Here is a 26,264-nt window from a genome sequence, read left to right as displayed (position 1 = left end):
TATATATTATAAAATATATCTAATTTAAGTTGTATATTTTTTTATTATACATTTAATTATACATAATGTTAATATTAATATATTACGTTAAAATGTCAGGCTGATCAAGTCTCGTTCCATATATTTGTGTTTTAATCAGTTTGAGTTTAGGTTCAAATAAGTAATTCGATCAAAATTTCAAGTCGGATAAAAATAAAGTTAACCCCCTCCTAATTGAGTATGTATATATGTTCTCCGGTAATAATAAACATTTTCAATAGGAGAGTGACACACAAACATATTAAAAGGTTTAAAAAAAATTCATAAGTCATCCTCTTTGTATGTGTATCCTTACTAAAATTTTCAGTATTGGAGAGGATCCATCCATACACGCTCTAATTATTCTCTTCCTCGCCCTTAAATTGTGAGCACGAGTTTTTTTTTTATGAAATTGTGAACACGAGTTAGTACACATGATGTTTAAGATTCAAAAGAAATGAGTCCCAAACACTTCATGTTTGTCTAGTTGTGTAATAATAGATTAGACTAAACCACTACAAAAAGTATTATTTACTTTTCGTTTTTATTTATAAGACTTAATTAATTAAGATTAAAGAATAATTAATTTAGTTGATAGTAACAAATATATCTTAATTTATAATTTTTTCAGACTTTTTCCAAAACTGACAAGGTTAATTTAGTCTGAACTTTGTGGTTTTATGTGTGCAAGAAAGCGTTAAAGAAAAATACATGGTGATGTAAATTCTGAAGCTATTCTCACATTTTTTTAAGTGATATTTTGAAAAGATTTAAATATGTTCATGTAAGTTTGTATTTTTTTATTTTTTAGTATAGATAAGTTTATATTTTTTTAATTTTGATATTTATAAGTTTTTTTTTTTTTTAGTCCTTGTAAGTTTATATTTTTTTTAATTTTAATACTTCTAAATTTTTTTTTTCATCTTTTAGTTTCTGTATGTTCATGTTTATAGAGATTAAAATTGAAAAAATATAAACTTAAAGGGACTAAAATTGACAAAAAGCAAACTTATAAGAATTAAAATAAACAAAATAAATTACCGAGATAAAAATTGAAAAAATATAAACTTATAATAGTAAAAATGAAAAAAAAAAAAACTAAAAGAATCAAAACTAAAAACAAATACAACCTTATATGAAAAAAACATATTTAAACCTTTTGAAAATATTTGAAACTATTTTCTAATTATTTGAAACAAATGAAAACATAGAATTCAAGAATCCATACTCCCATAAATAAATATTTTTATTGCATTTTTAGTCGGTTTATTATAATTAATGTTTGATTAAATTATTTTTATGTGAATTCAATCCTTAATTTTTAAAGTTTTACAATTTTAAGTTTCCCTAAAAAAGTGTCAATTTTAAGTAGAGTAAGTGACAAAAGAACTTAATTGTAACACTTTTTTTTTACGGAAATTAAAAGAACTTTAAGTTCTCGAAATTTCATTTTCTACTCAAAAGTTTTAGTAAGTGAATTGCTTAAATCATTTTAAACCTTATTTTACTCAAAATTCACCAATCAAAATATCAAATTCACCTAAAAATTCTCAAAATTTCATTTTCCACTCAAAATGTTTTAATTGCATGTTTGGATTTGTGTTCAGCAAGGAAGACGCGCAAACATAGCAAACTGAAGTTATTTTTCCTAATTTTTGAGTATTTGGCATGGTGTGCTAGACATGGAGAGGGAAAGTGTGATCCGCATCTTTTGATTTTTTTTCTTCTAAACATGCAATAAGCTTATAGTGTTTTTTTTTACCATGTAGCGATACAAAATAGACTCTGTCTGAACCATGGATTAATCTTTGTCAAGGACTATGAGCACACACGATATATATTTCCCTCTTAATAAGAATTATTTTATATCCAAAGACCAATTAAAATTTGAATTCGATCATTTGATCAAAGAACACAAATCGTTATTATTTGTACCAATGTTGATGATAGCTTATAGTGTAATATAACTTATTATTTTTTTCCTTTCATTTTTTTGATATAGACTACAGTATTCTTCACTGAAGACAATCATATTTAAGTTGAATAATACCATTTTGTGCAACAAAACTCTCCCTCAAAGTATTAAGACAATTGTATATCCAAAACTTGAACTCAAATATCTTATTTAACTTAAATAATTAATTTCACATTAATTGATTCACGCGTTACGTTATTATTTATCTTATTTTTATCTTTACTGTTCCCATTAAATTTCCACTCTAAATTTGATAAATAAAACAAAAAAGCCCTAATCCCTAGTACCTCCCATGTGTCATGTAACCTTCATTGTGATTGTTGCTAGTCTCAAGGTCCTCCGTGTTTACTACCACAATCTCATTTTTTTCTCTCATAGGTTCCTTTCTTTTCTCTTTATCGGGTTGGTTCTTGTTCTTGTTTAAAAGATTTGTAGGACTTATAATTTTTATTTTACTATTATTGCGAGACCCTATTTAGTTAGTATTTCTTAGTTTTGTTTTCAGTTTCCTAATAATTTTCGGTGGTATGTTTAATTCAAAGTGCTACAAAAAATAAACATTTATTAATTAGGTGAAGAGAAACAATGATTAGCCACTTTGAAATGAATTGCATTATCATGTAGTATGTCCAAATGTTGAAAAAAGCTTGGTTTGAAGATTGAATTTTTGGATGCAAGTTGCTTTCTCAATACTAGAGATGTGGAAGTAGCTAGGACCATATATATTTTAGGGAGGGGCTCAAACACCATGAACTAAACTGTGCAAGTTAGTGCCAATATGAGTATGTAATTAAAGCAACAAAATCTACCCTAGATTCATAAATGAAACTAATATCTCATCTCTGATGGATCCATAACGCATAAACTTCAACTCTTGACTAGCATCAGGAATATTCAACTTGCAGCCACCATAACAGAATTTATATAAAATGTATACAAAAAAGAATAATTCACATGAACATGTCATTTTATTTCTATGATCCCATTTCATTTAAAATAATAATAGTAATAATATTTTAGTTTTTGAGTGACAAATGATTTAAAATATATTAAAGTATTTAAAGTAATATATGAATAGAATTTATATAAAATATGCACGTCATCTTATATTTATCAGATAGTTTAACTAATTTTATCAAACACTACAAATTCAATTAGCTAATTTATCAAGTATTAACTATAAACTCATCCACTATCTGCCATACACTAGTTTTTTTTTCAAATAGAGCCTGAAAGTATAATTAAACTTAATTTTAATGTCCTTGACACTTAAGTTGAGTCTCAGATAGTGTTCACAGCCCCACCAAGGCTAGAGGTTGGAAACCATCCCACATTCTTCATCCCCTGACCAAATTTCAGCTACAAAGGCACCCCCCAAAAAGAATTATTTTTGCCACTGTCATAAATGAAAATGATAGATCAATTACATCAACCAAAAAATGTTAACCTTCAGGAATATGGAAATGGAAAGATTGTGTCACAGTCTCACTAACAAGTTAATTACAGTACATTGCACCTAATAACACACTAGTCCATTTTGAGACAAACTCTGCAGCCAAAGAGTAAAGCGGTCTTTTCAAGCTCCTACTCAAATACACTATTAATCATATTATCATACATGAAACGGTGCAATGTCAAGTTACAAACTTGCCAGAACTTTCACTGAAGGCCTGAAGGGATTTTTTCTTATCGCATTTTGGTTTCATATTCTTTGAAAAACAAACAGGGAACCTCTGGAACCCAATCCTAACCTGATTTTCTCATCAACATAAGTGATTCTGAGTTTAACTTCACTCTGGCCACCATACTGGACCTGCCATGATCCTACCTTCAATTCAGGTGCTTCAAATATAACTTGGATCCATTCACCATCCAGAGCCTTGAGTTTTCCTGTCTCACATTGCCATGCATCAAATCAGCACAGAAGTTTAACAATAAATGAAAACTTGGATTTGGATCACAGACTAGAGATAGAAAGCAAACAAGTATATAATCTATGTCATTCAATAAACCTACACTTTCATCCTTTGAATTGAAAGCATTGTTCAATTTAATTACTAATTTTACAAAACTTTCCCTTTAGTTTCTAACATTGTAAAATGTTGTGAAATACCATACACTTGGGTCCTTAAAATCAGATTAGCCAATTGGGTCCTTGAAACTATGAGGCACAATCACTCACTATTCCAAAATTTGAAAAATTGTGTAACTAAGTGATAATATTAACATACTTTAAGGGACTAAAGTGATAATAACTAATAAGTAATCAAGTTTAGGAACTAAAGTGTCAGCATAAAGACTTATTTTGAAATTTCTTACTTTTAGGAACTAATGTGACCTCACTTTACACTTTCAAGAACTAAAATGGTGGTTTACCTGTGAAAATATGTAATGGAAAAGGACCAAAATGAAAGTTTCATTATGGGAGGGACTAAAGTGACAAACACAATTTCAAGTACTGAAGTGGAGATTACTCCCAAGTCATTCCTTTATTTTCTTTTTTGCTTTACTATTGATAAAACATCTTAAAATCATCCAGTAAATATTTATTCCTTTTGATTTTGAGTTTGGAATTACAAAACTGAGATACACTCATCCAGTAAAAGCTATTGATAGCAAAACTGAGAAATTTCAGTTTTGCTATCAATAGCTTTTCTGAATATGATATCAGCAAGTGGAAGTTACACTCATCCTTTAAATAGTTAAACACTTAAATGACATACCCTGCAGAGAAACCTCCACATCCAGAAAGCTTAAAACAGAAAGTGAGACCTTGTTTCTCACAATATCAGGAGCTTCAACAACTTGAACCATTTGCTTTGTGTTGAAGAAAAGGCGCCCAATTGCACTCCTATAGCCACCACCTGGTGATGTTGGCCGTGAACAGTATGCCACATCCCACTCTGGATAACATAAACAAGAAAGAAATAGTAAAGCAAGAACTGAATGGTATCATATAACTGATTTCAATATTATTGAAAAAAATACGCATATAGAAGTTGAAAGTGGATTCCTTTTTTTTAATAGATAGTATCTAATGCGCCTACATTATACATTTATACTGAGGGTAAAGATAAAATACAAAACAATTGAGGCTGTCTTTGAATACATAATGGTGTGTGAAATGAAATGGAATGAGATAAACATAGCCTAAGGGTGTGTTTGACTTGTTTTCGATTTTCATTTCCAGTTCATGTGTTTTCACTCATAGCTATAAAAATGTCGCCTTATATTCATCTTATTTCTTACTTTGTTTAATTTTGTTTGTTTTCAACATGAACAAGAAACAAAGTGAAAACAATAGGACATTTTATAATTATAAGTGAAAACATCACCTGGAATTATTTTACAAAAAACAAAAAATCAAAAGGATACCCCTAATAAGATCCAGCAAAACAAATATGAAGACAGGGCTTTTGATAATCTCAAGGTTGAGCAGCACAATAAGGATTCACCTCCAAATATTAAAGGGCATTTCACTGGCTCACTCACGCAATACTTTTGCAGTTCCTGAGCCACTTCGGCCACCTCTTTATGCTCTTCCTCCTTCAGCAATACTCCTCCATCCGTTTGCACCACCTGATAAAAAAACTCAACATAATTTTTACTGCTGGAAATACATTGAAAAATTAAAAAAATAAACAGAATGAAATGAAAGTGAGTTTGCAATTTGTAATTAGTAATTAACTAACTATCTCACTGCACAAAAATGAGCATAACAAACACATGAGCCTTAATATATAAGACAAAACTTGAGTGCAGTTCTTCAGATGTTTTTAGTGTTGTTCTCCAATCAAAATTGAAATTTTACGTCAGGATTCAATGCCAACTTTAAATATTGACGTTTATTGTGTAAAAAGTTGAAAGAAGAAGAAATAATTTATCGGTTCAATGCATAGAAGTAGCTAAGCATCTTATCCAAATGAGAGATCAAAGTGAAACTCCAATTTTAATTAGAAAACAACACCTAAAGTGCTTTATCAAGTATTGTCCTAATATAAAAGAGTAAATTATCAATCTAGTCTCTAAAGTATTACCCTTTTCTTTTAAGTAATGAAATCATATAAATAGTCTCTAAATTATTGAAAATCATGCTATATAGTCCCTCAAGTATTGAATTTTTTTTTTCTTCAAATTAGTCCCCCTTAATGTTAGTAAAATATATTGTAAGGATTAAATTGATGGATATTCAATCTTGACTTTTCACCTAAAAAAAAAAATCAATAACAAATTAACAATACAATAATTAATATACAGTTTGCATCTCGTGTTGCCTTGGTTTGAACGTTTTCCTTTAAATTATTCCCAAATTGATGACCAAGTAAGGCAAACTTAGTTGACACATTCAACAATCAATTCATATAGGACTTGTTTGGGTAAGATTTTTTAGAAACACTTCTAAGAAAAGAAAATAAGAAATAAGTTTATCCAGAAGTTAAAATGAGTTCTTCATTGACTAACTATTAGTTAATTTGTAGATGACATATAATCTTTTAGAGAAATTATATGAGAGAGCTTCTACAAATTAGTCAATGATTAGCTAATGGAAAGTTCAATTTAGCTTACGGAGAAGTTCATCTCATTTCTTTCTTATTATTTTTTTTCTCTTAGAGCATGTCCAATGTGGATGCTTCATAAGTTGCTTAAAATTAACCAATGTTGTTTAACAAATTTTTATCATAGAAACAAATGACTTGACACTGTGTTGCTTAAGTGAGTAGCCTATATAAGCAAGCGTTGCTTAATTCATTCTTACCAATTAAATAACCATTTTTTAATTACAAAATTTAATATGACTCAAGTTAAGCACTTACTCTAATAATTTTAGCATTGGAGTAAATTTTAATATCTATGCGTCATTGTATGGTTCAAAAATTTAAGATAAACAACTCATTTAAGCAATAATACATTGAAGATGCTCTTAGAAGTGGTGAAAGTAACAAGTTATGTATATAATATTAAGACCATTTCTTATTAAACGTTTCCATAAGTTAAAATTTTCCAATTTATCTTATTTTAAATAGCATGAAATTTTTTTATTCAAACACAGATTAATTCTAAATGAAACGAAGTGGTTTACCTTTGAGAGAATGGAAGCAACGAGATCGTCGGGGCCGGTTTGCACGTTGGGGTTGGAGACGGAAACGGAAGCGGCGACGACTCTGAAGGCGCTGTTATAACGGCGATTAAGGTGAGGGAAACGGAGCGTAACGGAGTTGAGTTTTGGAGGGTTGAGTTTGAAGGGAGAAGAGCGAAGGGAGAGAGAAGCAGCGGAAGCTGAAGCCGTAGCAGCCATGGCGAATCCACAAAGCCGTAACATGACAATGACGGAAAAATAATACTGAAGCGTCGCACGTGCCACGTGTGATGAGAATCGAGTTGGGGTCTTACATGGAGCAGAAGTATTGGGGTTTTGTGATGCCACGTAGGTAGCTCTTCCTTGCCTTATCTTGGAGGGTCTAATATGGGTTATGTAAAAAATGGGATATTAATAATTAATAAATGTAAATATGAAATATCTCTTGAATTTATACGGGTGGTATATTTTTCTAGGTTTAATTGTATTTTTATTTTAATTTTTCACATTTTATTTTTAATTTTTTAATTTTTCACATTTTATAAATTTTATCTCAGTTATTTATTCATTAATAAGTATAAAAATTGGGATAAATTTTGCAAAAATAAAAAATAAAATTAAGAGTAAAATTTATTAAAAAATAAAAAAAAATGGAGTAAAAAGTGAAATGCGCGAGGATAAAAATCACAAGTTTTTTAAAAGTTAAAAATAAAATGTGTTAACATTAATTTGTTTGGGATAAAATTTAAAAAAAAATTAAAAAGTTGGAGTAAAACTACAATTAAGAATTTTTAATGTAAATGGAATTTAAAAATATAGATTAAAATAAAAAAAAAATGTTTAAAATTATGGATAAATGTGTGTGGTTTATTTGAATAAATGAAAGAAAAAATAGTTTAGGACTTTAGTATAAGAAGAAAATGTGTAAATTTTAAGAAGTATGAAAACAACAAAATAATTTGAAAGTGCAAGTAGTTGAGATTTGAAAGTAAAAGGAAGATATAATAGAAATAATGAAATTAAATTAAAAGTTTGAATTTGAAGAAAAATATTATTTTACTTAAAAAATTAAAAATATAAAAAGTACTAAATAATAGTAATATTAAATGTTTAAAGGTGAATAAAAGTACAAAATAAATGTTATTACACTTTCTCTAAAAAAAATAACATTACAAAAAAAAAGGTAAAGACTCAGATTTATTATACTAGTGGATAAAAAAGAATGTAATTTGAATAAATGTGCTTAAAAAATAAACTAATTGATTTTATGGTGAGATTTGAATTTGTTCCGTAAGGAATATATATTTGTGTTTGCTTAGCAACAAACAAATTGATTGTTACGTAACACTATGGAATTAACTAATATAAAATTTAATTTAAATTAGAGATTTTAAATTTAAGTCATGGTTATACAACTACATTATATTCATAATAATTTTGTATAATTTTATATACAGTTCTTGGTAATATATACTCAGTTATAAGACAATATTGGCTAAGTCTTAGAAAAAAAATTAATCCAATCATCACTCAAAAGATCAAAAATCTAAAAATATCTTAGAGTCCTATAAAAAATTCGAAGTCATTAATTCCAATTGTTACCAAATATGAACAAACTTTTTATATCAAACCATATCCCTGTACATATTTTTGAAGCTGATTGACATGCATCATGTTTTATTTTTCTTGTTGTGTGTGTTTTCCTCTTAGAGATTTCATATGGTTAAAATATAACTTTATTCTTTTATTTTGTCTAATATATAATTTTGATTTATTATTTTAAAATAGATGAATTTATTTCTTTAATTTTTGAAAATTCATAATTTTGATTTAATCCTTAATTTTATTTATATATTTTTATTTCTTATAATTTAATTATTAAATTATTTCTTAATAATATCTTAAATAAATATGTTAAAACTATGATTCAATTGAACCAAAATAGAAGAAATATAAAGCATGCAAAATTGAAAATTGAATAAAAAAAATTAAAGAATTAAATATTTTTATTTTAAAATATGAAAACCAAAATTATGAATTAAACAAAATACAGAGAAAAAAATTGTGAATTAGTCTTTTTCATAAATGTTACTATAGCTTTTGTCAATACTCAACATGTTATTAAAGTTAAGAAGGACAATAAGTAATTGATAAGATTAAGCCAATCATACAAGTATGGTTTATAAATAAATTTGCAAGTGGACAAAATCACATGTTGCCTGGTGGATAGCAATTTTGAAAATTTTGAGGCACTATAAATTTGAAACGGGTAAGATTTGATCTAAAGTTTATTATATAAATCTAAATTTAGATAAACACTATGTATATGATTTTATTAGTCATGTAATCGTGTTTTTAGTGTACTTTGTCTTGATTCCCAATTAAATATCCTGACTTACAAGTAAGATCCCACCCTGTAGTCCAGTTGTCTAAGTAAGACAAAATTGTTTTTTAAAAGCAAGAATAATTTATATCTTCCAAGTAAAAGACACAAAAATTCTTGAATAACTTCCTTTTCATTGTAGAATGGTAAGCCTTAATTTGTTTGTTCAGCATTTTTTTAAGCAAGTTGAAAAAGGAGTTATGATGTTTTAGTGCAAATAATATTAAGAGATCATGCTCATTATCTATAGTAAGACTGCAAGAGCCTTTCATAATTTCGAATGTGTCTTTAATTCTGGTTTTTATAGTTTAAAGTTAGGAGAGAGGAATTACGGCCTCATTTTAATGCAAAAAAGCTTTTAGACTCAAAGAATGATATAAAGGTTTTTTTTTATTATCGGTAGTGAGGGAAAAAAATAAAGGTTTAAATAAACTTTTGGTCGTAAGGTGTTTTTATTTTAGTCCTTTAATTATTATTTGTTTGATTTTAGTCATTTGATTATTAAAAAAAAAATGTTAATCTCTATTGTGGAGTAACGCTAACAACAACATTAACGGCCTATTCGTTTGTTACGTCATTAAAGAGTCTAACAAAATAATCACATATCATTTTTCAAGAATGACAAGCCGACAACCTCTACAAGAGCCAGAATCAAGGATAAAAGATATGGTGGAAGAACCCATGGAACATTTCATTGACCAGAATTATTGGCAGGTTCTTGCAAATGGTGGGAAAAAGAAAAGCAAAACCATGAGTAATAGCCCCATGAAGAATTCAAAAAGTGCAGCGGTGGTTTTGTCTGATAATTGCAAATGGAACTATATGCTCACTTGGATGAAAAATGAGGACGTGGAAGCAGAGAAATTATGGAATATTGCAATACAACTGGGTGTGGTATTCAAAGGGACCGAGGAGGAATTCATGCACAAGATGATTAAATGGAGGGGGCTTAGGAAGTTAATTTCCAAGGAGGAACCTCATTTGGTGTGCTTACAAGAGATTAAAATGGAAAATATACAAGTCGAAGTATCTGGAGCAATAAGGTGTGATCTGAATGTAGAGTGGCATCATGCGACTGTAAATCATGGAGGAGGTTTGTTATGTATGTGAGGGGAGGGGAATTTTAATTGATGTATATTTACCATGTACATTAGTTGAAAAAAGAATGTTATGGGTAGAACTTCTCAACTTAAAAGCATTGGAGTAGGATAATGGTGTGTTTTGGGAGATTTCAATGTTGTTAGAAAGAAAGAATAGGGTGGTCTTGTGGGAGTGTTGATGGATTGGCAAGTGTACCAATTCGTCTCAAGTAGTAAAGTTAAAATAGAAGTTCAAGTGTTGAATTCACAAGGACTTTATTTGTATTTAGGTAGATGAATATTTTATTAATAAAAGAGGTTAAAGAAAATTAATTTGAAAAGGTTATGAGAAAAATAGTAATTTAAATTGACAGAAATTTAAATCAAACAAGAGAATAAATTAAACAAGAATTTAAATTGATTAATTAAAGACAGAAAAATTAGAGAACCCAGTAATATTGTAGAAGAAAATTCAGAAAATGAGAATGTTGAGAACTTAGCCTACCAAAGCTATTCTTTTATGTAATGTTAATGATTTTTCTCTATTTATAATTATTCCAGTTTACACATGCATATTCTAGTATACTCTAACTTTGGTCCCCCGCATGAAAGAGCCTAATTTATTTATTTTCTCTCCCAAATCCTTTTGTAGAGCTAAAATAGTAAATTGCATTAAGAATAAAGATGTATAATAGGCTAAACAAATATCAATCTATCCCTAGTGATGACTTTATTTAGATACTTTTTTCCAGTTTTATTAGAAAATAGTGTTTCCGAACGATATTCCTAAAACTTACCATGCAAATGGGTGATCAAGCCACAAACAATAATATTAAGCACAAAAAAAGATAATGCAAATGTAATAATATTCATAAATAGATAAGAAGAAAAATTACATCAAGAGTAGTTGGTTGCCAAGTTCCCAACAAATGAGATTTAACCTCTCATTGTCATGGAGGCTTTAGAATTGTAAGAAGGAAATATAGTAAAGGGAGAAAAGGTAAGAAAGAAAATGGAGAGAAGGAATGACTCTCAATGTTTGTTTCTCCTTCTTTTAGTATTTGTCTTCTATAAGGAAGTGTATCCTCTTGGAATTTCTGTGTCTTTTCCTTCTTCTCTCTTCTTCTTTTATTATAGGTGCATATTAGCAAACTTCTGAATTAGTTTGCTTTTCTTAATTATTCCTCCTTTCCTTAATTAGTCTGTTTTCCTTAATTAGCCTCATTTTCTTAATTAGTCTTGTTTTCCTTAATTAATCTCCTTTCCTTAATTAGTCTTGCTAACCTTAATTAACCTTCTTTCTTTAATTAGCCTCATTTTCTTAATTAGTCTCCTTTCCTTAAATCATTTCCTTAATTAGTTCTGTTTTCCTTAATTATCTTTGCTTTCTTGTGCTTTATTTTACTCACCAAACATCAGAAATTCATTACTTTTAATATTCTTTGCACAAAAACTTAAATGATGTTAATTTAATAATTATTTGCTCAAAAAGTAAGAATCAGGAGAAAAAAAATTCAGAGTTTATCCATCACAATTCATGAGATAATTGCATACATTCCAAAAAGCTACATTGGTCAATTCTCAAGTTCACATTGTCCTAAGTTCATGAAAGGAGCAGAAAAAGATGCACTTCAAATGAAATGGTTAGCAAGAATGACAAATCACAAGGAATAATCATCAAACTTTAGTTCTCACAAGGCTACTGTTTCTCTGAATCTCACAAGTGTCTCGATAAAAGTGTTTGAATTATAACAACTAAATAGTAAAATTCTCAACTTTGCACATCATCTTAGTCAATGGTATTATATATGCACAATGTGGATTACTAAGGATTTTATTAGGCTTGTAACGTGGCTGGGCTAACAAAGAAATCATGGTTTTTCTAGGATTCAAAGCTTAGGATCTAGGAGAGCATTCATTCCCCAAAATTATTTACAAACCATAACTTAGAATTTTTCACAACACCAACCTTATTGCTTTGCTACTCTTTTCAACACCTTTATTTTCTTTGATGATGGTTTTCCCTAGCTTTTATTCTTTAAATCTTCTTTTTTTTCTTTTTTTTTGCAAATGTAAAAACATTCATACTAGGTTGGAGTAATACCATATTTTGTAACTCAATTTAACTTGTGATGTATATTTATTTTCCTACAATAGAAAATCACCCAAAAACATTTCCCCAAATTTGGGACAAATTTGTCTGGATCCATGAGCATTCTCCTACAACCTAAAAAAGGGTAGTTAGTAAATATCACTTTTTGGGCTTGGGTTCTAATGAACTTTTTTTTTTACATTAGGCTCAAAAAGGGTTTAAGGGATGCATTCATTCACAGGATGGCTTTTTGGCTAAGTAGTTGAACAATTAAAATCAATTGTTCTCTCACAGTTGAAAGTTCAAACAACTTATCGGTTTTCATTGAAGTATGAAGGTTCTCATTCCATGCTTTTCTGTTAGAAATACTAACATTTTCACTCTTGTACTATTAGTTCACACTTCATTACTTGCACGAGAATCAACAATTAACAAAAATATCCTTTAGTACGCAGTTAATCTCACTCATGTAATTGATTCACTCAAAATGTGTTGCAACCAATCAATAAGTACATGTTCTCTGGCATTGATCACACTAAAGCACATGATCATGGGCTTCCTTGAAGATAGAATGCCAGGAAAAGCCAGCCAATAGGATCCTAGCGGCGGTCCTATCCCCACTGTAATGTCCGCCACAAGGATAATTGTGATAGTGCCATAAAATGCTTCTGGCTTCTTCCATAGTGACACATCTTCTCAACAAATTATCCGCTCCAATCTTGAATAAGTGGGGATCATCCTAGACATAGAAACGAGCGTCATGGAGGAACTTCTTCATCGATTCCAATTAAAGTCACTTGGAATGATACCTTCAGCCTTATAATTAGCCATATCTGCAAACCACGACCTCTCATGCACATGTTGAAGGAATTCATCGGGAAATTCATCCCGAATTTCCTGCTCCTCTTGAGTGACCTCTTCATTGACTAACCTTGAGAGGTGGTCAGCCACTACATTCTCTAAGCCCTTCTTGTCTTTAATCACTATATCAAACTCTTGAATCAGAAGGACCCATCTGATCAACCTTGGCTTCGAATCGGCCTTCGTGAGAAGGTACTTAATAGTTGTATGATCAGTAAAGATGATGACTCTGGAGCCCACCAAATAGGATCTGAACTTCTCTAAGGCATAAAAAATGGTGAGCATTTCTTTCTTAGTGGTGGCATAATTTAGCTGCGCACCATTCAGGACCTTACTGACATAATAAATGGCATGAAATACCTTATCTCCCCGTTGTCCAAGAACTACCCCTACTGCATAGTCACTGGCATCGCACATGAGCTCAAACTCTTTACTCCAGTCAGGTGCCACTATTATGGGAGCAGACACGAGACTGGTCTTCAAGGTCTGAAAAGTTGTCAAACATTCTTCATCAAGCTTAAACACAACATCTTTATTCAACAGGTTGCTCAAGGGTCTAGCAATCTTGGAGAAATCCTTTATGAATTTTCTGTAGAATCCAGCATGTCCAAGGAAACTCCGAATGCGGTTCACATTTACTGGCAGAGGTAGCTTTTCAATGACATCAATCTTTGCTTTGTCTACCTCCATCCCTTGAGCTGAGATCTTGTAGCCCAACATTATTCCTTCTTGGACCATGAAATGACACTTCTCCCAATTCAGCACTAGATTTGCCTCAACATAATGTCTCAGCACATGCTCTAAATTAGTCAAGCAGCAATCAAAAGAAGGGCCTAAGACAGAGAAGTCGTCCATGAATACTTCAATGCACTTTCCCACCATATCAGCATAGATAGCCAGCATGCACCTCTGAAAAGTGGTCGGTGCATTACATAGGCCGAATGGCATTCTTCTATAAGGAAAGACTCCAAAGGGGCATGTGAAAGCAGTCTTCTTTTGATTTTTCAGGTCCTCTGGAATCTGATTGTACCCTGAATAGCCGTTCAAGAAACAATAGAAGGCTTGACCTACTAACCGCTCCAGCATCTGATCCATAAATGGTAAAGGAAAGTGATCCTTTCTCATAGCATCATTGAGCTTGCGGTAGTCTATGCACATCCTCCATCCAGTGACCGTACGAGTCAGAATTAGATCATTTTTTTCATTGCGGACCACGGTCATTCCTTCTTTCTCGAGCACCACTTGGACTGGACTCATCCAAACACTATCAAAAATAGGGTAGATAAGTCCAGCCTCAACTAACTTGAGAACTTCTTTTCGCACCTCCTCTTTGACTGATGGATTGAGCCTTCTCTACAGCTGTCTCACTGGCTTGTTGTTAATTAGTTGGCAAGTGTACCAATTTGTCACAAGTAGTAAAGTTTAAAATGAAAGTTCAAGTGTCGAATTCACATGAACTTTGTTTGTATTTGCGTTGATGAATACCCAATTTGCAAGCAAGAGATAAGGAATTTCAATAGAGATAATAAGAAAGAAAAAAATTTAAAATTAAAAAGGCAAGAGTAATCAAATAAAAAGGATTTAATGAAAAAGATAATTTCAGAATTTAAATAAGATGGGGCCTAGCATGCCTAACTACCTGTTGCAACCTACCCTTCGACGAGAGGGTGAGGCGAGACTCAATGGTGCGTCTTCCAAAAAAGGAAGACGCGCGGAAGTCGCCACCAATGTTTATTCGAGGAAAACCAAAAAGGGGTCTGTGGATTTCAAAGAAAAGGGTTCGAGAGTTGTTTACACGAGGGGAAGGTATTAGCACCCCACGCGTCCATCACAAGGGACAACAGCCTTTAATCGAGTGTGCAAAATCATGACTTCAATATTTTTTTATTTTTCCCCTTTTTTATGTTTTTTACTTTTTGGGGTCGACAAGACTGTTGCCCTTGCTCCTACATATCCTCAAGTGTGATGAGGAACTCAGACCTACGTAGTTCTTTAAAAAGTAAGAAAGTTATGCGATGAGTTGATTTTAAACTTTTGAAAGGTTCATTTTAACCAATAAAAAATAAAAAGAGATCGTTAAGGCGTTGGACCTTGAACGGACTCGAGCGAACTTTTTTGGATAAAAAGCTCGATAACATGCTGACTTTATCTTGGTTTCACTTATTTACTTTCAATCTCATTAAAAGACAACTTGTGAGGTAAATGGTCGGTTGAAATTTTATTTTACAAGGATAAAATGAGATTACGGCACAAATGATCGGTTGAAATTCACTTTACATGAAGAAATGAGATCACTAATGATAGAAGAAGGAGATGAAGATGTGCAAAGCAACAAGGAGGATCCATAAGGGTGCATAGAGCGAATTCAAAACCTTAAAATAAATACTAACCGGTTGACGAACGAAGAACGATGTAGGAATTGACCAAAGTTGTGATTCGGAAGTGCCTCGGCCTCATTTTTTCTTCTTCTTTCTCCTTCTTCTCCTTAATTTCACTAAATCCTTTCAATGTATGAAGGATGACCCCTTCCTTCAGCCCCCTCACGCCTATTTATAGGAAATAAGAGGACTTGGTTGATCTGCAGCTTGCCCCGACGAGCTGTTGGTTTAACCTGAAGTAACCTTGCTCGCCCAGGCGAGCTGGTTACTTCACCCCTAAGCTATTTGGGGTCCAGAAAAACTTAAAAATTCATTCCTTTTGGGCAGGCCAGGGGTAAGAAAAAACTTAAAAATGACCTTTTTGCCCTCCCTTTTGGGTATTTTCTGCATTCTTTACCGAAATATCGAAAAACCTTTCATATTGCGTGGCAACTGGTGTCAAGCAGCTCAATTCGGCTAGCAAGAATCAAAACTTTAGCAAATGATAGTCCCCGGATGAAATTAGGGTCTGACACTACCCTTGATGCAATATTAATATTTTTCTCTATTAAATGTTTTTCCAATTTCCACCCACATCTACTAAGACACTTAACCTTGATCCCTCACAATGAAGAGCCTAATTTATCTATTCTCTCTCCTAAATCCCTTTGCAAATATTGAATAGTAAATCACATTAAGCATGGAGATGCATGTAGAGACAAAACAAAGTCACTCTATCCCTAGCAATGAATTGTTTAGATGCCCTTTCCCAGTTCTTTAGAAATTACCATTTCCCAATGTATAATCCCTAAAACTAATACATGGATGATCAAACCATGCAATAAAGATGAAGATTAGAAAAGAAGCAATAGAAATAGAAATTGCATTTAATAGATAATAAGAATAGTTACATTACAAGGGTGTTGGCTTGCCAAGCTCCCAACAATGGGGTTTAGCCTCTCATAGCCATGAGAGGCTTTACATTTCAGGGGCTAATATGGATGGAAGAAGAGGCTGGATGACTAATAGAAAGAGAGGGAGGAATGGCTAAAGAAGGAGGGTTTCCCCTAAGGGATAGGCTTAGGCTTTGGATAGCTCTGAGACTCGGTGTGTCTTTCCCTTCTGCTTCCTCTTCCTTATATAAGGTCCAGGTAGCTTACTTTTCACGCTAACTTCGCGTTAAGCGTGCCCTTGGGCTTCGCTGTGGGCTTTCTCTGTGCTAAGCCTGGAGTGCGCTCTAAGCCTGGACTTGCCCGCTAAGCGAGAGTGTGCGCTAATCCTGGATTATGCGCTAAGTGAGTTATCCATTTCTTCCAACTTTTCTTCAAGGCTTTTTTTCTTCCAGTTTTTTTGTATCAATTTTCCTCTAAAGCACTTGAAATCTTATTCTTTTTACTTCTTCTAATAAAAAATTGCAAAGATGTTAATTTCTTCGTTATTCATTAAAAACGATAGTAAAGTGAAGAAATTACAATCATTATTAGCCAAAATTGACTATCAAATTAACTCAGATTTCGTAGTTATCAACTCCCCCAAATTAAAATCTTTGCTTGTCCTCAAGCAAAATACAAGTTCTAAAAGTATCAACACATGAGATAATTGTGATTCTTTTCAATTCTTTCAGTGACTGATCTTGAGCTTGCATTTGTCTTGATCTTGTGATGGAAGCATGATTGAATGCACATGGAGATGAAAAATGTTAGCTACTAAAAACTTCATCAAGGCAGAATTACAACACTTCATTCTTCATAAGGCTAGTGTTTCTCTCAGTGCGCAAGTGTCTCGGCTAAGAGTGTTTTTAAATTCAACAATTGAACTAATGTTCTCAACTATGCACTTCTTCTCAGTTAAGGTAATCATACATACATACCATGGATCACTAAGGGCTTTTTATGCTTGTAACATGGCTGTCTCATGGTTTTTCTTTGGATTCAAAGTTAGGTTCTAAGAAAGCACCTACCTCATATTTTTCTGATAACCCATGGCTTTATATTTCACAACCCCAACTTTCATGTATTTCATTCTTAATAGCACACAAAATTTATTTGGCATTTAGTTGTTATCAGCTCTTTATTTCAAACATTTTTTCTTTTTTTCTCTTTTTTTAGCAATAGAAACTATAAAAATTGAATTACACTAGTACTGTAGCAACTGATCTCATAATGCAGTTTCCTCTGGATGTGTGTTGTTATTAGTGTTCCTGAAACAAAAATTTTCACCCAAGAATCCTCCTCCCCCAAATTAGGGGTAAATTTGTCTTAACCCGTGCTCTCCTACAACCTAAGATAAGGTAGTTATTAATTTCATTTGGCTTGGGTTTCAAAGACAATTTATTCATATTAGGCTCAACAGGGTGCAAGGGATTCATTCTAGTAACAGGTTGGCTATTTGGATCAGTGGCTAAGAACATCAAACAAGGCCTTGATCATTTCCACCTTATGTATGTACTCAAACAATCTCAAAATCATGCAAAATCAGGAAATTAAGGACAATCGTTCTCTCATATTAATAAGGTCACACATCTCACCGGACATTTATGAAGTGCTTGGCTTACCATACCATGATTTCCATTCAGACGTGCCAACCTCTTTACTCTTGTGCTTTTGATTCATACTTCATCACTTCACAATAACATCTGCTCACAAGAATCAGAACTTGCACAATTATCTTATCAATATGCAGTATGTCGTGCATCGATTTATCCAGAACAAGTCATAGCCCATTACTAATTTCCTATGTCTCTATCATGCAATTTTTTTTATTCAACGACTGAAATTAAACTAAGTGAATTAACTGCTGAAATTAAAATAAAGAAAAAGAAAAATTAAAGAAAAAAATCCTAATCAAACTGAGCCTCAATCATGTGTGTGCCCTGGATCCCAAGCTCTATGAGTATCACTAATGTCCGCAACATAATTATCATCATCTTCTACATATGCGGCATCATCATCAGCAACACCAGAGGTGTCACCCCCCCCCCCCTTAACAGAAGGAAGTTGGACTCCTGGCCAAGCAACCTGGGCTAGGAATGCCTTTGGTGTCATCACCGGTTGCTAGAGGGAGAGATGATTGAGGCTTTGTATCAGTAGGTACTGGTCGTGGTGGAGGCTATGCAACATAAGGAGGAGCTGCTTTGGCTGAGAAACAGGCATAAAGGTCTGGCCGACAGGTGGAGGAGGGACCGCTGATGGAGGAGTTGGTGGAATGTCTGGAGTGGCTCGGGTCCTGGCCTATTTTGGCCCCAGGAAGACACTACAAGAGTTTGTAGAATTCACAACTGGCTTGGCTTCATCTTCTTCTAGATACATAGAATTCAGATGCCCCTAATAAGGTTAGTTTTTTGCTCAATTTCCTCCACCTTAAAAAAAGTCTTGCTATCACTAGGATGCTCAATCGCCTCAAACAAGTTGAAGGTGGCTTTCTGGTCCTCCACACTTATCTCCAAGTTGCCATTCCCCATGTCCACAACACACTTTGCAGCCAACACGAATGACTAAGCCAGAATGGATGATCTCAACATCTTCTTCAATGTCCATGATTACAAAGTCCATCGGAAAAGTGAGTTGATGGACTTTGATCAGGACTTCTTCAACTACCCTGAATGGTCTTGTGATGGAATGGTCTACTAGCTGGAGTGTCATCCTCGTAGGAGCTATCTTCAGACTTCCGATTCTTTGGCACATGGACAGAGGCATCAAGTTGATGCTTGCTCCTAAGTCAATGAGGGCCTTCCCTACAGACACATCCCTAATAGAGCATGTGATAGTCACATTTCCTGGATCTTTGAGCTTGTGTGGTAGTTTCCTCTAGATCACTACACTGCAATTAACCTCTACCACTACGCTCTCATTGTTAATATATTTCCCTTTCTTTGTGAGGAAGTACTTCAAGAATTTGGTATATAAAGGCATCTACTGTAAAGTCTCTCTAAAGGGAATGGTGATCTCTAGCTCATTGAAGATGTCAAGAAAACGAGCAAAGTATCGCTCCTTGTCATTCTTAGATGGCACCAAGGGATATGGAACATTCTTCACTTGGACTGAGGGTATCTCCATTTTGGCCTCCCAAGCTAACTGGCTCATGGTCTTAGTGGTTAAGACCTCATCACCACTCTTATTATTTTTTTCTTTTTCTCCCTCTTCTTTCTTTTTCTTTTCTCCTTCCTCATCACTTACATCCTCCTCAATTCTCTTTTCCTTCTTAGCACTTTCCCTCCTAATGAAAGTTACCTTAGGATTCTTCTCAGTATTGGCCACAAAGGTTTCAGTGGGTCTTTCAGCCATTTGCTTAGCTAATTGGCCTATTTGCATCTCTAGATTCTTGATTGCTGACTTAGTGCTCTTTTGGTGTGAGAAGGTGACTTGCATGAACTGCACCAACGTTTCTTCTAGCTTGATGGTTTTCTCATATAGGTTGGGCTCTTGGTTAGGAGGCTGATGGGATGGACCTCCTTGATTGAAGTTATTCCCTGGATGGGATCTCCAACCTTGGCCCTGAGAAAAATTCCCTCTCTGATGGAATCCTGGTGGTCCTCCTTGATAGAATCCTTGACGATTCTGACTACCCATGTAGTTGACTTTGTTAGATTCGTTGTCTTGGATCATTCATGAGCCTGACTCACGAGCACTACCACAGATGTTGCATCCCCAATGTTCATGACTGAAGATGGAGGAGGATGCACTGCATGCAACTGTTGAGGGAGATTACTCAGAGTTATTGTGAGGGTCTCTAAGGTCTTATCCAGGAGCTTGTTTTGAGCGAATAAAGCATCTTGAGAAGTAAGCTCAAGAAGAATTTTCTTTGTGGGTGTGGAAGCTCGATCACGGAGAATGACATGATCACTGGCTTCCATATTCTCTATCAACTCCATGGCTTCTTCTGGAGTCTTCAGTTTAATCTTCCAACTGGTAGAGGCATCGAGGAACTGCTTGGAATAGGGTCGCAAACCATCAATGAATATGTTGAGCTGGACTGGCTCGTTGAACTATGTGTAGGAATCTTTCAGAGTAACCCATGGAAGCGATCAAGTGCTTCACTCAAGGATTCATCAACGAGTTGGTGAAAGGATGAAATTTCCACCTTTCCCTCAGCGGTCTTGGACTCTGGAAAATACTTCTTTAGGAACTTCTCTACCACCTATTCCCATGTCCGCAGGTTGTTCCCCTTGAATGAGTGAAGCCATCTCTTTGCCTTATAGGCCTAGGAGAAAGAGAATAGGTTGAGGCGGATGACATCTTCTAAAACTCCCGCTATCTTCATCGTGTTGCAGATCTCGATGTATGTGGCAAGGTGCGCGTATAGATCTTCACTCGGCAAGCCATGGAACATATTCCCTTGGATCAGTTGGATGAGGGAATGTGGATATGTGATGCTGGTCGCTTGCACGTCTGATCTGGCTATGCTAGTGAAGTAGTGAGATGTAGCAGAGCTAGAGTAATCCTCTAGCGTCATCCTCTATGGACAGACTTCTTCCATGATGCATTCTTTAAAGAAAGGATATGGATTGGTCATAGGAGAGGGAGCGGATGATTTGGATAAGGGTCCTCTCTCTCTCTTTGATTAATTTGCCCTTCTTGTTGCTCTCTCCTTCTTCTTGGAGTGTTGTTCCTTTTGTAAGTCGCTTCGATCTCTAGATTCAAGGGAATAAGGTTTTCCCCTGTAAATGTATCTCGCATACAAGAAAAAGAAACACTCATGCAAGTTATCACCAAATCAAAATTAAGACAATTTATTTATTTTTTAAAATAAAATAAAATAAGAGTGAATGAAAAAAATTGAAAATAGTTCTTTTTTTGAAAAATTAAATAAAAAAATAAAAGATAAACATAATTTAAATAAAAATTAAAAAATAGAGAATGATTGCTCTCAAATTGGGATATGTAAACAACCCAGTATGAAGGACAAAGTCCTTGACAACGGTGTCAAAAACTTGTTAACTCGTTGGCAGGTGTACCAATTTATCACAAGTAGTAAAGTTTAAAACGGAAGTCTGTGTGTCGAATCCACATGGACTTTGTTTGTACTTGCATTGATGAATACTCAATTTGCATGCAAGAGATAAGGAATTGCAATAGAGATAATAAGAAAGAAAAAATTTGAAATTAAAAAGGAAAGAGCAATAAAATAAACAAGATTTAATGCAAACGATAATTTCTAAATTTAAATATGATGGGGTCTAGCATGCCTAACTATCCTTGTTGCAATATTAATATTTTTCTCTATTAAATGTTTTCCCAATTTCCACCCACATCTACTAAGACACTTAACCCTGATCTCTCACGATGAAGAGTCTAATTTATTTATTCTCTCTCCCAAATCCATTTGCAAAGATTGAATAGTAAATCGCATTAAGCATGTAGATGTATGCAGAGGAAAAACAAAGTCACTCTATCCCTAGCAATGAATTATTTAGATGCCTTTTTCCAGTTCTTTGGAAATTACCATTTCCCAATGTATAATCCCTAAAACTAATGCATGGATGATCAGACCATGCAATAAAGATGAAGAGCAGGAAAGAAGCAATAGAAATAGAAATTGCATTTAATAGATAATAAAAACAGTTACATTACAAGGGTGTTGGCTTGTTAGGCTCCCAACAATGGGGTTTAGCCTCTCATAGCCATGAGAGGCTTTACACTTCAGGGGCTAATGTGGATGGAAGAAGGGACTGGATGACTAATAGAAAGAGAGGAAGGAATGGCTAAAGAAGGAGGGTTTCCCCTAAGGGATAGGCTCAGGCTTTGGATAGCTCTGAGACTCAGTGTGTCTTTCCCTTCTGCTTCCTCTTGCTTATATAAGCTTCAGGTAGCTTACTTTTCACGCTGACTTTGCGCTATGCGCGCCTTTGGGCTTCGCTGTGGGCTTTCTTCACACTAAGCCTAGAGTGCACGCTAAGCCTAGACTTGCCCGCTATACGAGAGTGCACACTAATCCTGGACTTGCCCGCTATACGAGAGTGTGCGCTAAGCCGAGACTTGGTTGCTAAGCGAGAGTGCGCACTAAGCCTAGATTGTGCACTGAGCAAGCTCTCTAATTCTTCCAACTTTTCTTCAAGGCTTTTTTTCTTCCAGTTTTTTTGTATCAATTTTCTGCTAAAGCACTTGAAATCTTCTTTTTTTGACTTTTGCTAATAAAAATTTGCAAAGATGTTAATTTTTTCATTATTTCATTAAAAACAATAGTAGAGTGATGAAATTACAATCATTATTAGCCAAAATTGACTATCAAATTAACTCAGATTCGTAGTTTTCACTTGTACTCTTCTTCCATCATAATCTTGTGCATGTAGTATGAGGGATTGATTCCCTTTAGGACAAAGATATGCCACCCAATAGCTTCTTCGTGCTTCCAAAGAACCTCTATCAATCATGCTTCTTCGTCTGATGATAGGTTATTGTTGATCATGATTGGCTTAGTTCCATTATCTTCCAGAAACACATACTTCAGATGAATGGGTAGAGCTTTCAACTCCACTTTGGGCTTCTTTGTTGGGTTGTCTTTCTTCAACTCTTCAAAGGTCTGCTCCCCTGAGGAAACTTCCTTTAATCTAAATCTTCCAGACAATCTCTGAGATCTTCTTCTTCTTCATTGTTCAAGCAATCAACATCATTTATAAGGGCCTTCTCTAATGGGGAGTGAATGGCCAAATGTTGCACTGTGAGGTCGACTTCTTTCTCTATTGCCTCGACCTTGAAGCATGCTTTATGATCACTGGGATGCTTCATTACTTCGAACAGGTTGAAGGTGGCTTTTTGGTCCTTCACACTCATCTCCAAGTTGTCATTCCTCATGTCTACAACATATTTTGCAATAAACATGAATGGACGACCCAATATTAGAGGAATATCCTAATCCTCTTCTATATCCATTATCACAAAGTCCACCTGAAAAGTGAATTGGTGAACCTTGACAGGGATGTCTTCAACTACACCATATGGTATGGTGATGAAATGGTCTGCTAGCTAAAGCGTCATTCTGGTGGGAGCAATCTTCAGATTCCCAATCCTCTGACACATAGATAGTGGCATTAGATTGATGCTTGCCCCCAGATCAAGGAGAGCTTTACCCACCGACACCTCCTCAATAAAACATGGGATGGTTACACTCCTTAGGTCTTTGAACTTTTGTGGTAGATTTCTCTGGATCACAGCACTGCAATTACCTTCCACCACGATGCTCTCATTGTTGATGTATTTACTCTTCTTTATGAGCAGGTCCTTTAGATATTTTGTATACATAGGAATTTGTTGTAAGGCCTCTCTGAAGGGTATGGTGATTTCCAGCTTCTTGAATATGTCGAGGAAGCAGGTAAAGTAGCATTCCCTCTCCTTCTTTGATGACACCAAAGGATAAGGGATGTCCTTCACTAGGGCTATGAGTATCTCCCTCCTAGCCTCCCTTACCAACTGACTCTTGGTCTTAGTGGGTAAGACCTTTTCACCTGTCTCCTTGTTCTCTTATTTCTCTTTATCACCCTCTTCTTTCTTTTTATTCTCTCCTTCATCAGTGCTCACATCCTCCATTGCTCCCTTATCTCTTTTTTCTCTCTTAACATTCTCCCTCATTTGGCTTCTAGTAAAAATTACCTTGCATTCCTCCTTGGGATTCTTCTCCGTGTTGACCACAAAATTGCTCGTGGACATTTCAACCAATTGCGTAGCTAATTGGCACACTTGTACCTCTAGATTCCTAATGGCGGACTCAATGCTCTTGTAATTCGATAGAGAAACCTACATAAACTAAGTCAAGGTATCCTCTAGCTTGGTGGTCCTCTCATATAGATTAAGCCCTTAATTGGGAGGCCGAATAGATGGATTGCCTTGATCTTTATTGAAGTTATTCCCAGGATGGGATCTCCAACCTCGACCTTGATTTTGAGAGAAATTTTCCCTTTGATGGAACCCTTGACTGTGTGGATTGGTCATATAGTTGACCTCTTTAGATGCATTATCTTGAGAAATGCACATGCCTGACTCATGGGCCCCACCATAAATGTTGCATCCTCCAATTTGCATGGTTGAAGAATAGGTTGCTTGCACTGCATGCAACTGTTGAGAAGCTTGATCAACGTCTCTATGAGGGTCTCTAGTTGCTTGGCTAGGAGCTTGTTTTAGGCTAGTAGTGTGTCTTATGATGTGAGTTTGAGAAGACTCTTCTTTGCAGGTGTGTAGGCTCGATCACGAAGGATGGCATGGTCATTGGCTGTCATATTTTCAATCAACTCCATAGCTTCATCAAGTGTCTTTAGTTTGATCTTCCCACCAGATGAGGCGTTAAGTAACTGCTTCGAATGGGGTGCAAGAGATCAATGAAGATATTGAGTTGAACCGACTTGTTGAACCCGTGGGTGGGATTCTTTCAGAGTAAATCATGGAATTGGTGGAATGAAGAGATCTTCACCTTTCCCTTAGCGGTTTTGGACTCCGAAAAATATTTCTTCAAAAAATTTTCCACCACCCCTTCCCATGTCCATAAGTTGTTTCTCTTGAACGAGTGCATCTAACTGTTTGCTTCACCAACCAAGGAGAAGGAGAATAGGTTGAGGTGGATGGCATCTTTAGGAACTCCAACTACTTTCATTGTACTGCAAATCTGTATATATGTAGCAAGGTGGGCATATGGATCTTCATTGGGTAGCCCATGAAAAAGATTGCCTTGAATCAACTAGATGAGAGAATGTGGATAAGTGATGTTGGCAGCTTGAACTTTGGGTCGGGCTATGCTTGTAAAATACTAAGGTGTGGAGGTATTAGAGTAGTCCTCCAAGGTGATCCTCTGTGGTCGGTCTTCTGCCATGATGTATTCTTCAAAGTTGGGATGTGGAAAAGAAGAAGACGATATAGAGGATGATGGTTCTTGATTCCCTTGTTGTTCTCTCATTCTTCTTGCAACGTTGTTTCTTCTACACGTTGCCTCAATCTCTAGATCCAATGGAACGAGATTGTTTCCTCGCATACAAGAAAGAAAAACACTACCATGCACGTTATCACAAAAAAATAAAAATTAAACTTAAGATTGAATAAAGAAAAATTGAAAATTGAATTTTTATTTTATTTATTTATTTGAAAAATTAAGGAAAAATAAAACTTAAAAATAGAATATCAAAAATACCAAGTACAAAGAACAAAGTCCTCGACAACAGTGCCAAAAACTTGTTGACGGATTGACAAATGTACCAATTCGTCCCAAGTAGTAAAGTTAAAATGGAAGTCTAAGTGTCGAGTCCAGAAAGACTTTGTTTGTACTTAGGTAGATGAATATTTTATTAATAAAAGATGTTAAAGAAAATTGATTTGAAAAGGTTATGAGAAAAACAGTAATTTAAATTGGCAAAAACTTGAATCAAACAAGAGAAGAAATTAAACAAGAATTTAAATTGATTAATTAAAGACAGAAAAATTAGAGAACCCAATAATATTGAAG

At 34.2% G+C, this 26,264-nt stretch overlaps 2 protein-coding genes across 3 annotated transcripts; both read right to left on the bottom strand.

Annotated features, from left to right (window-relative positions):
* Positions 1 to 3,123: 3,123 nt before the first annotated feature.
* LOC114394027 (probable plastid-lipid-associated protein 8, chloroplastic) lies at positions 3,124 to 7,358 on the bottom strand. Of its 2 annotated transcripts, XM_028355571.1 has the most exons (5): positions 7,074 to 7,358; positions 5,449 to 5,572; positions 4,717 to 4,896; positions 3,745 to 3,883; positions 3,124 to 3,389 (listed from the first exon to the last, which is right to left on the bottom strand). In XM_028355571.1, exons 1-5 carry the CDS (start codon positions 7,311 to 7,313, stop codon positions 3,353 to 3,355), a joined length of 720 nt encoding a protein of 239 aa, XP_028211372.1. In that variant the 5' UTR covers positions 7,314 to 7,358; the 3' UTR covers positions 3,124 to 3,352. The 2 variants fall into 2 exon arrangements, with proteins under 2 accessions (XP_028211372.1, XP_028211371.1); XM_028355570.1 differs by lacking the exon at positions 3,124 to 3,389 and having other exon boundaries at positions 3,396 to 3,883; positions 7,074 to 7,356.
* An 11,882-nt stretch (positions 7,359 to 19,240) lies between these two features.
* LOC114391652 lies at positions 19,241 to 20,410 on the bottom strand. Its single transcript, XM_028352631.1, has 3 exons — positions 20,018 to 20,410; positions 19,758 to 19,915; positions 19,241 to 19,589 (listed from the first exon to the last, which is right to left on the bottom strand). Exons 1-3 carry the CDS (start codon positions 20,408 to 20,410, stop codon positions 19,241 to 19,243), a joined length of 900 nt encoding a protein of 299 aa, XP_028208432.1.
* Positions 20,411 to 26,264: the final 5,854 nt, after the last annotated feature.

This window comes from Glycine soja, chromosome 17, assembly GCF_004193775.1.
Source record: "Glycine soja cultivar W05 chromosome 17, ASM419377v2, whole genome shotgun sequence".
Taxonomy (NCBI): Eukaryota; Viridiplantae; Streptophyta; class Magnoliopsida; order Fabales; family Fabaceae; genus Glycine; species Glycine soja.
Note: the sequence above shows the minus strand (reverse complement) of the source record. Positions and strands in the feature narration are given on the sequence as shown.

Excerpts from the sequence above, each read along its gene's own strand:
- LOC114391652 (XM_028352631.1), bottom strand. The coding sequence starts at position 20,410 with ATGGGTAGTCAGAATCGTCAAGGATTCTATCAAGGAGGACCACCAGGA. Across the intron at positions 19,916-20,017 it reads AAAAGAGAATTGAGGAGGAT|TTAGCTTGGGAGGCCAAAAT; the intron begins GTAAGTGATGAG and ends ACCATGAGCCAG. Across the intron at positions 19,590-19,757 it reads CCCTTTAGAGAGACTTTACA|GGATGTGTCTGTAGGGAAGG; the intron begins GTAGATGCCTTT and ends ATGCTCTATTAG.
- LOC114394027 (XM_028355570.1), bottom strand. The coding sequence starts at position 7,313 with ATGTTACGGCTTTGTGGATTCGCCATGGCTGCTACGGCTTCAGCTTCC. Across the intron at positions 5,573-7,073 it reads TTGCTTCCATTCTCTCAAAG|GTGGTGCAAACGGATGGAGG; the intron begins GTAAACCACTTC and ends TTTTTTTATCAG. Across the intron at positions 4,897-5,448 it reads ATGCCCTTTAATATTTGGAG|AGTGGGATGTGGCATACTGT; the intron begins GTGAATCCTTAT and ends TATGTTATCCAG.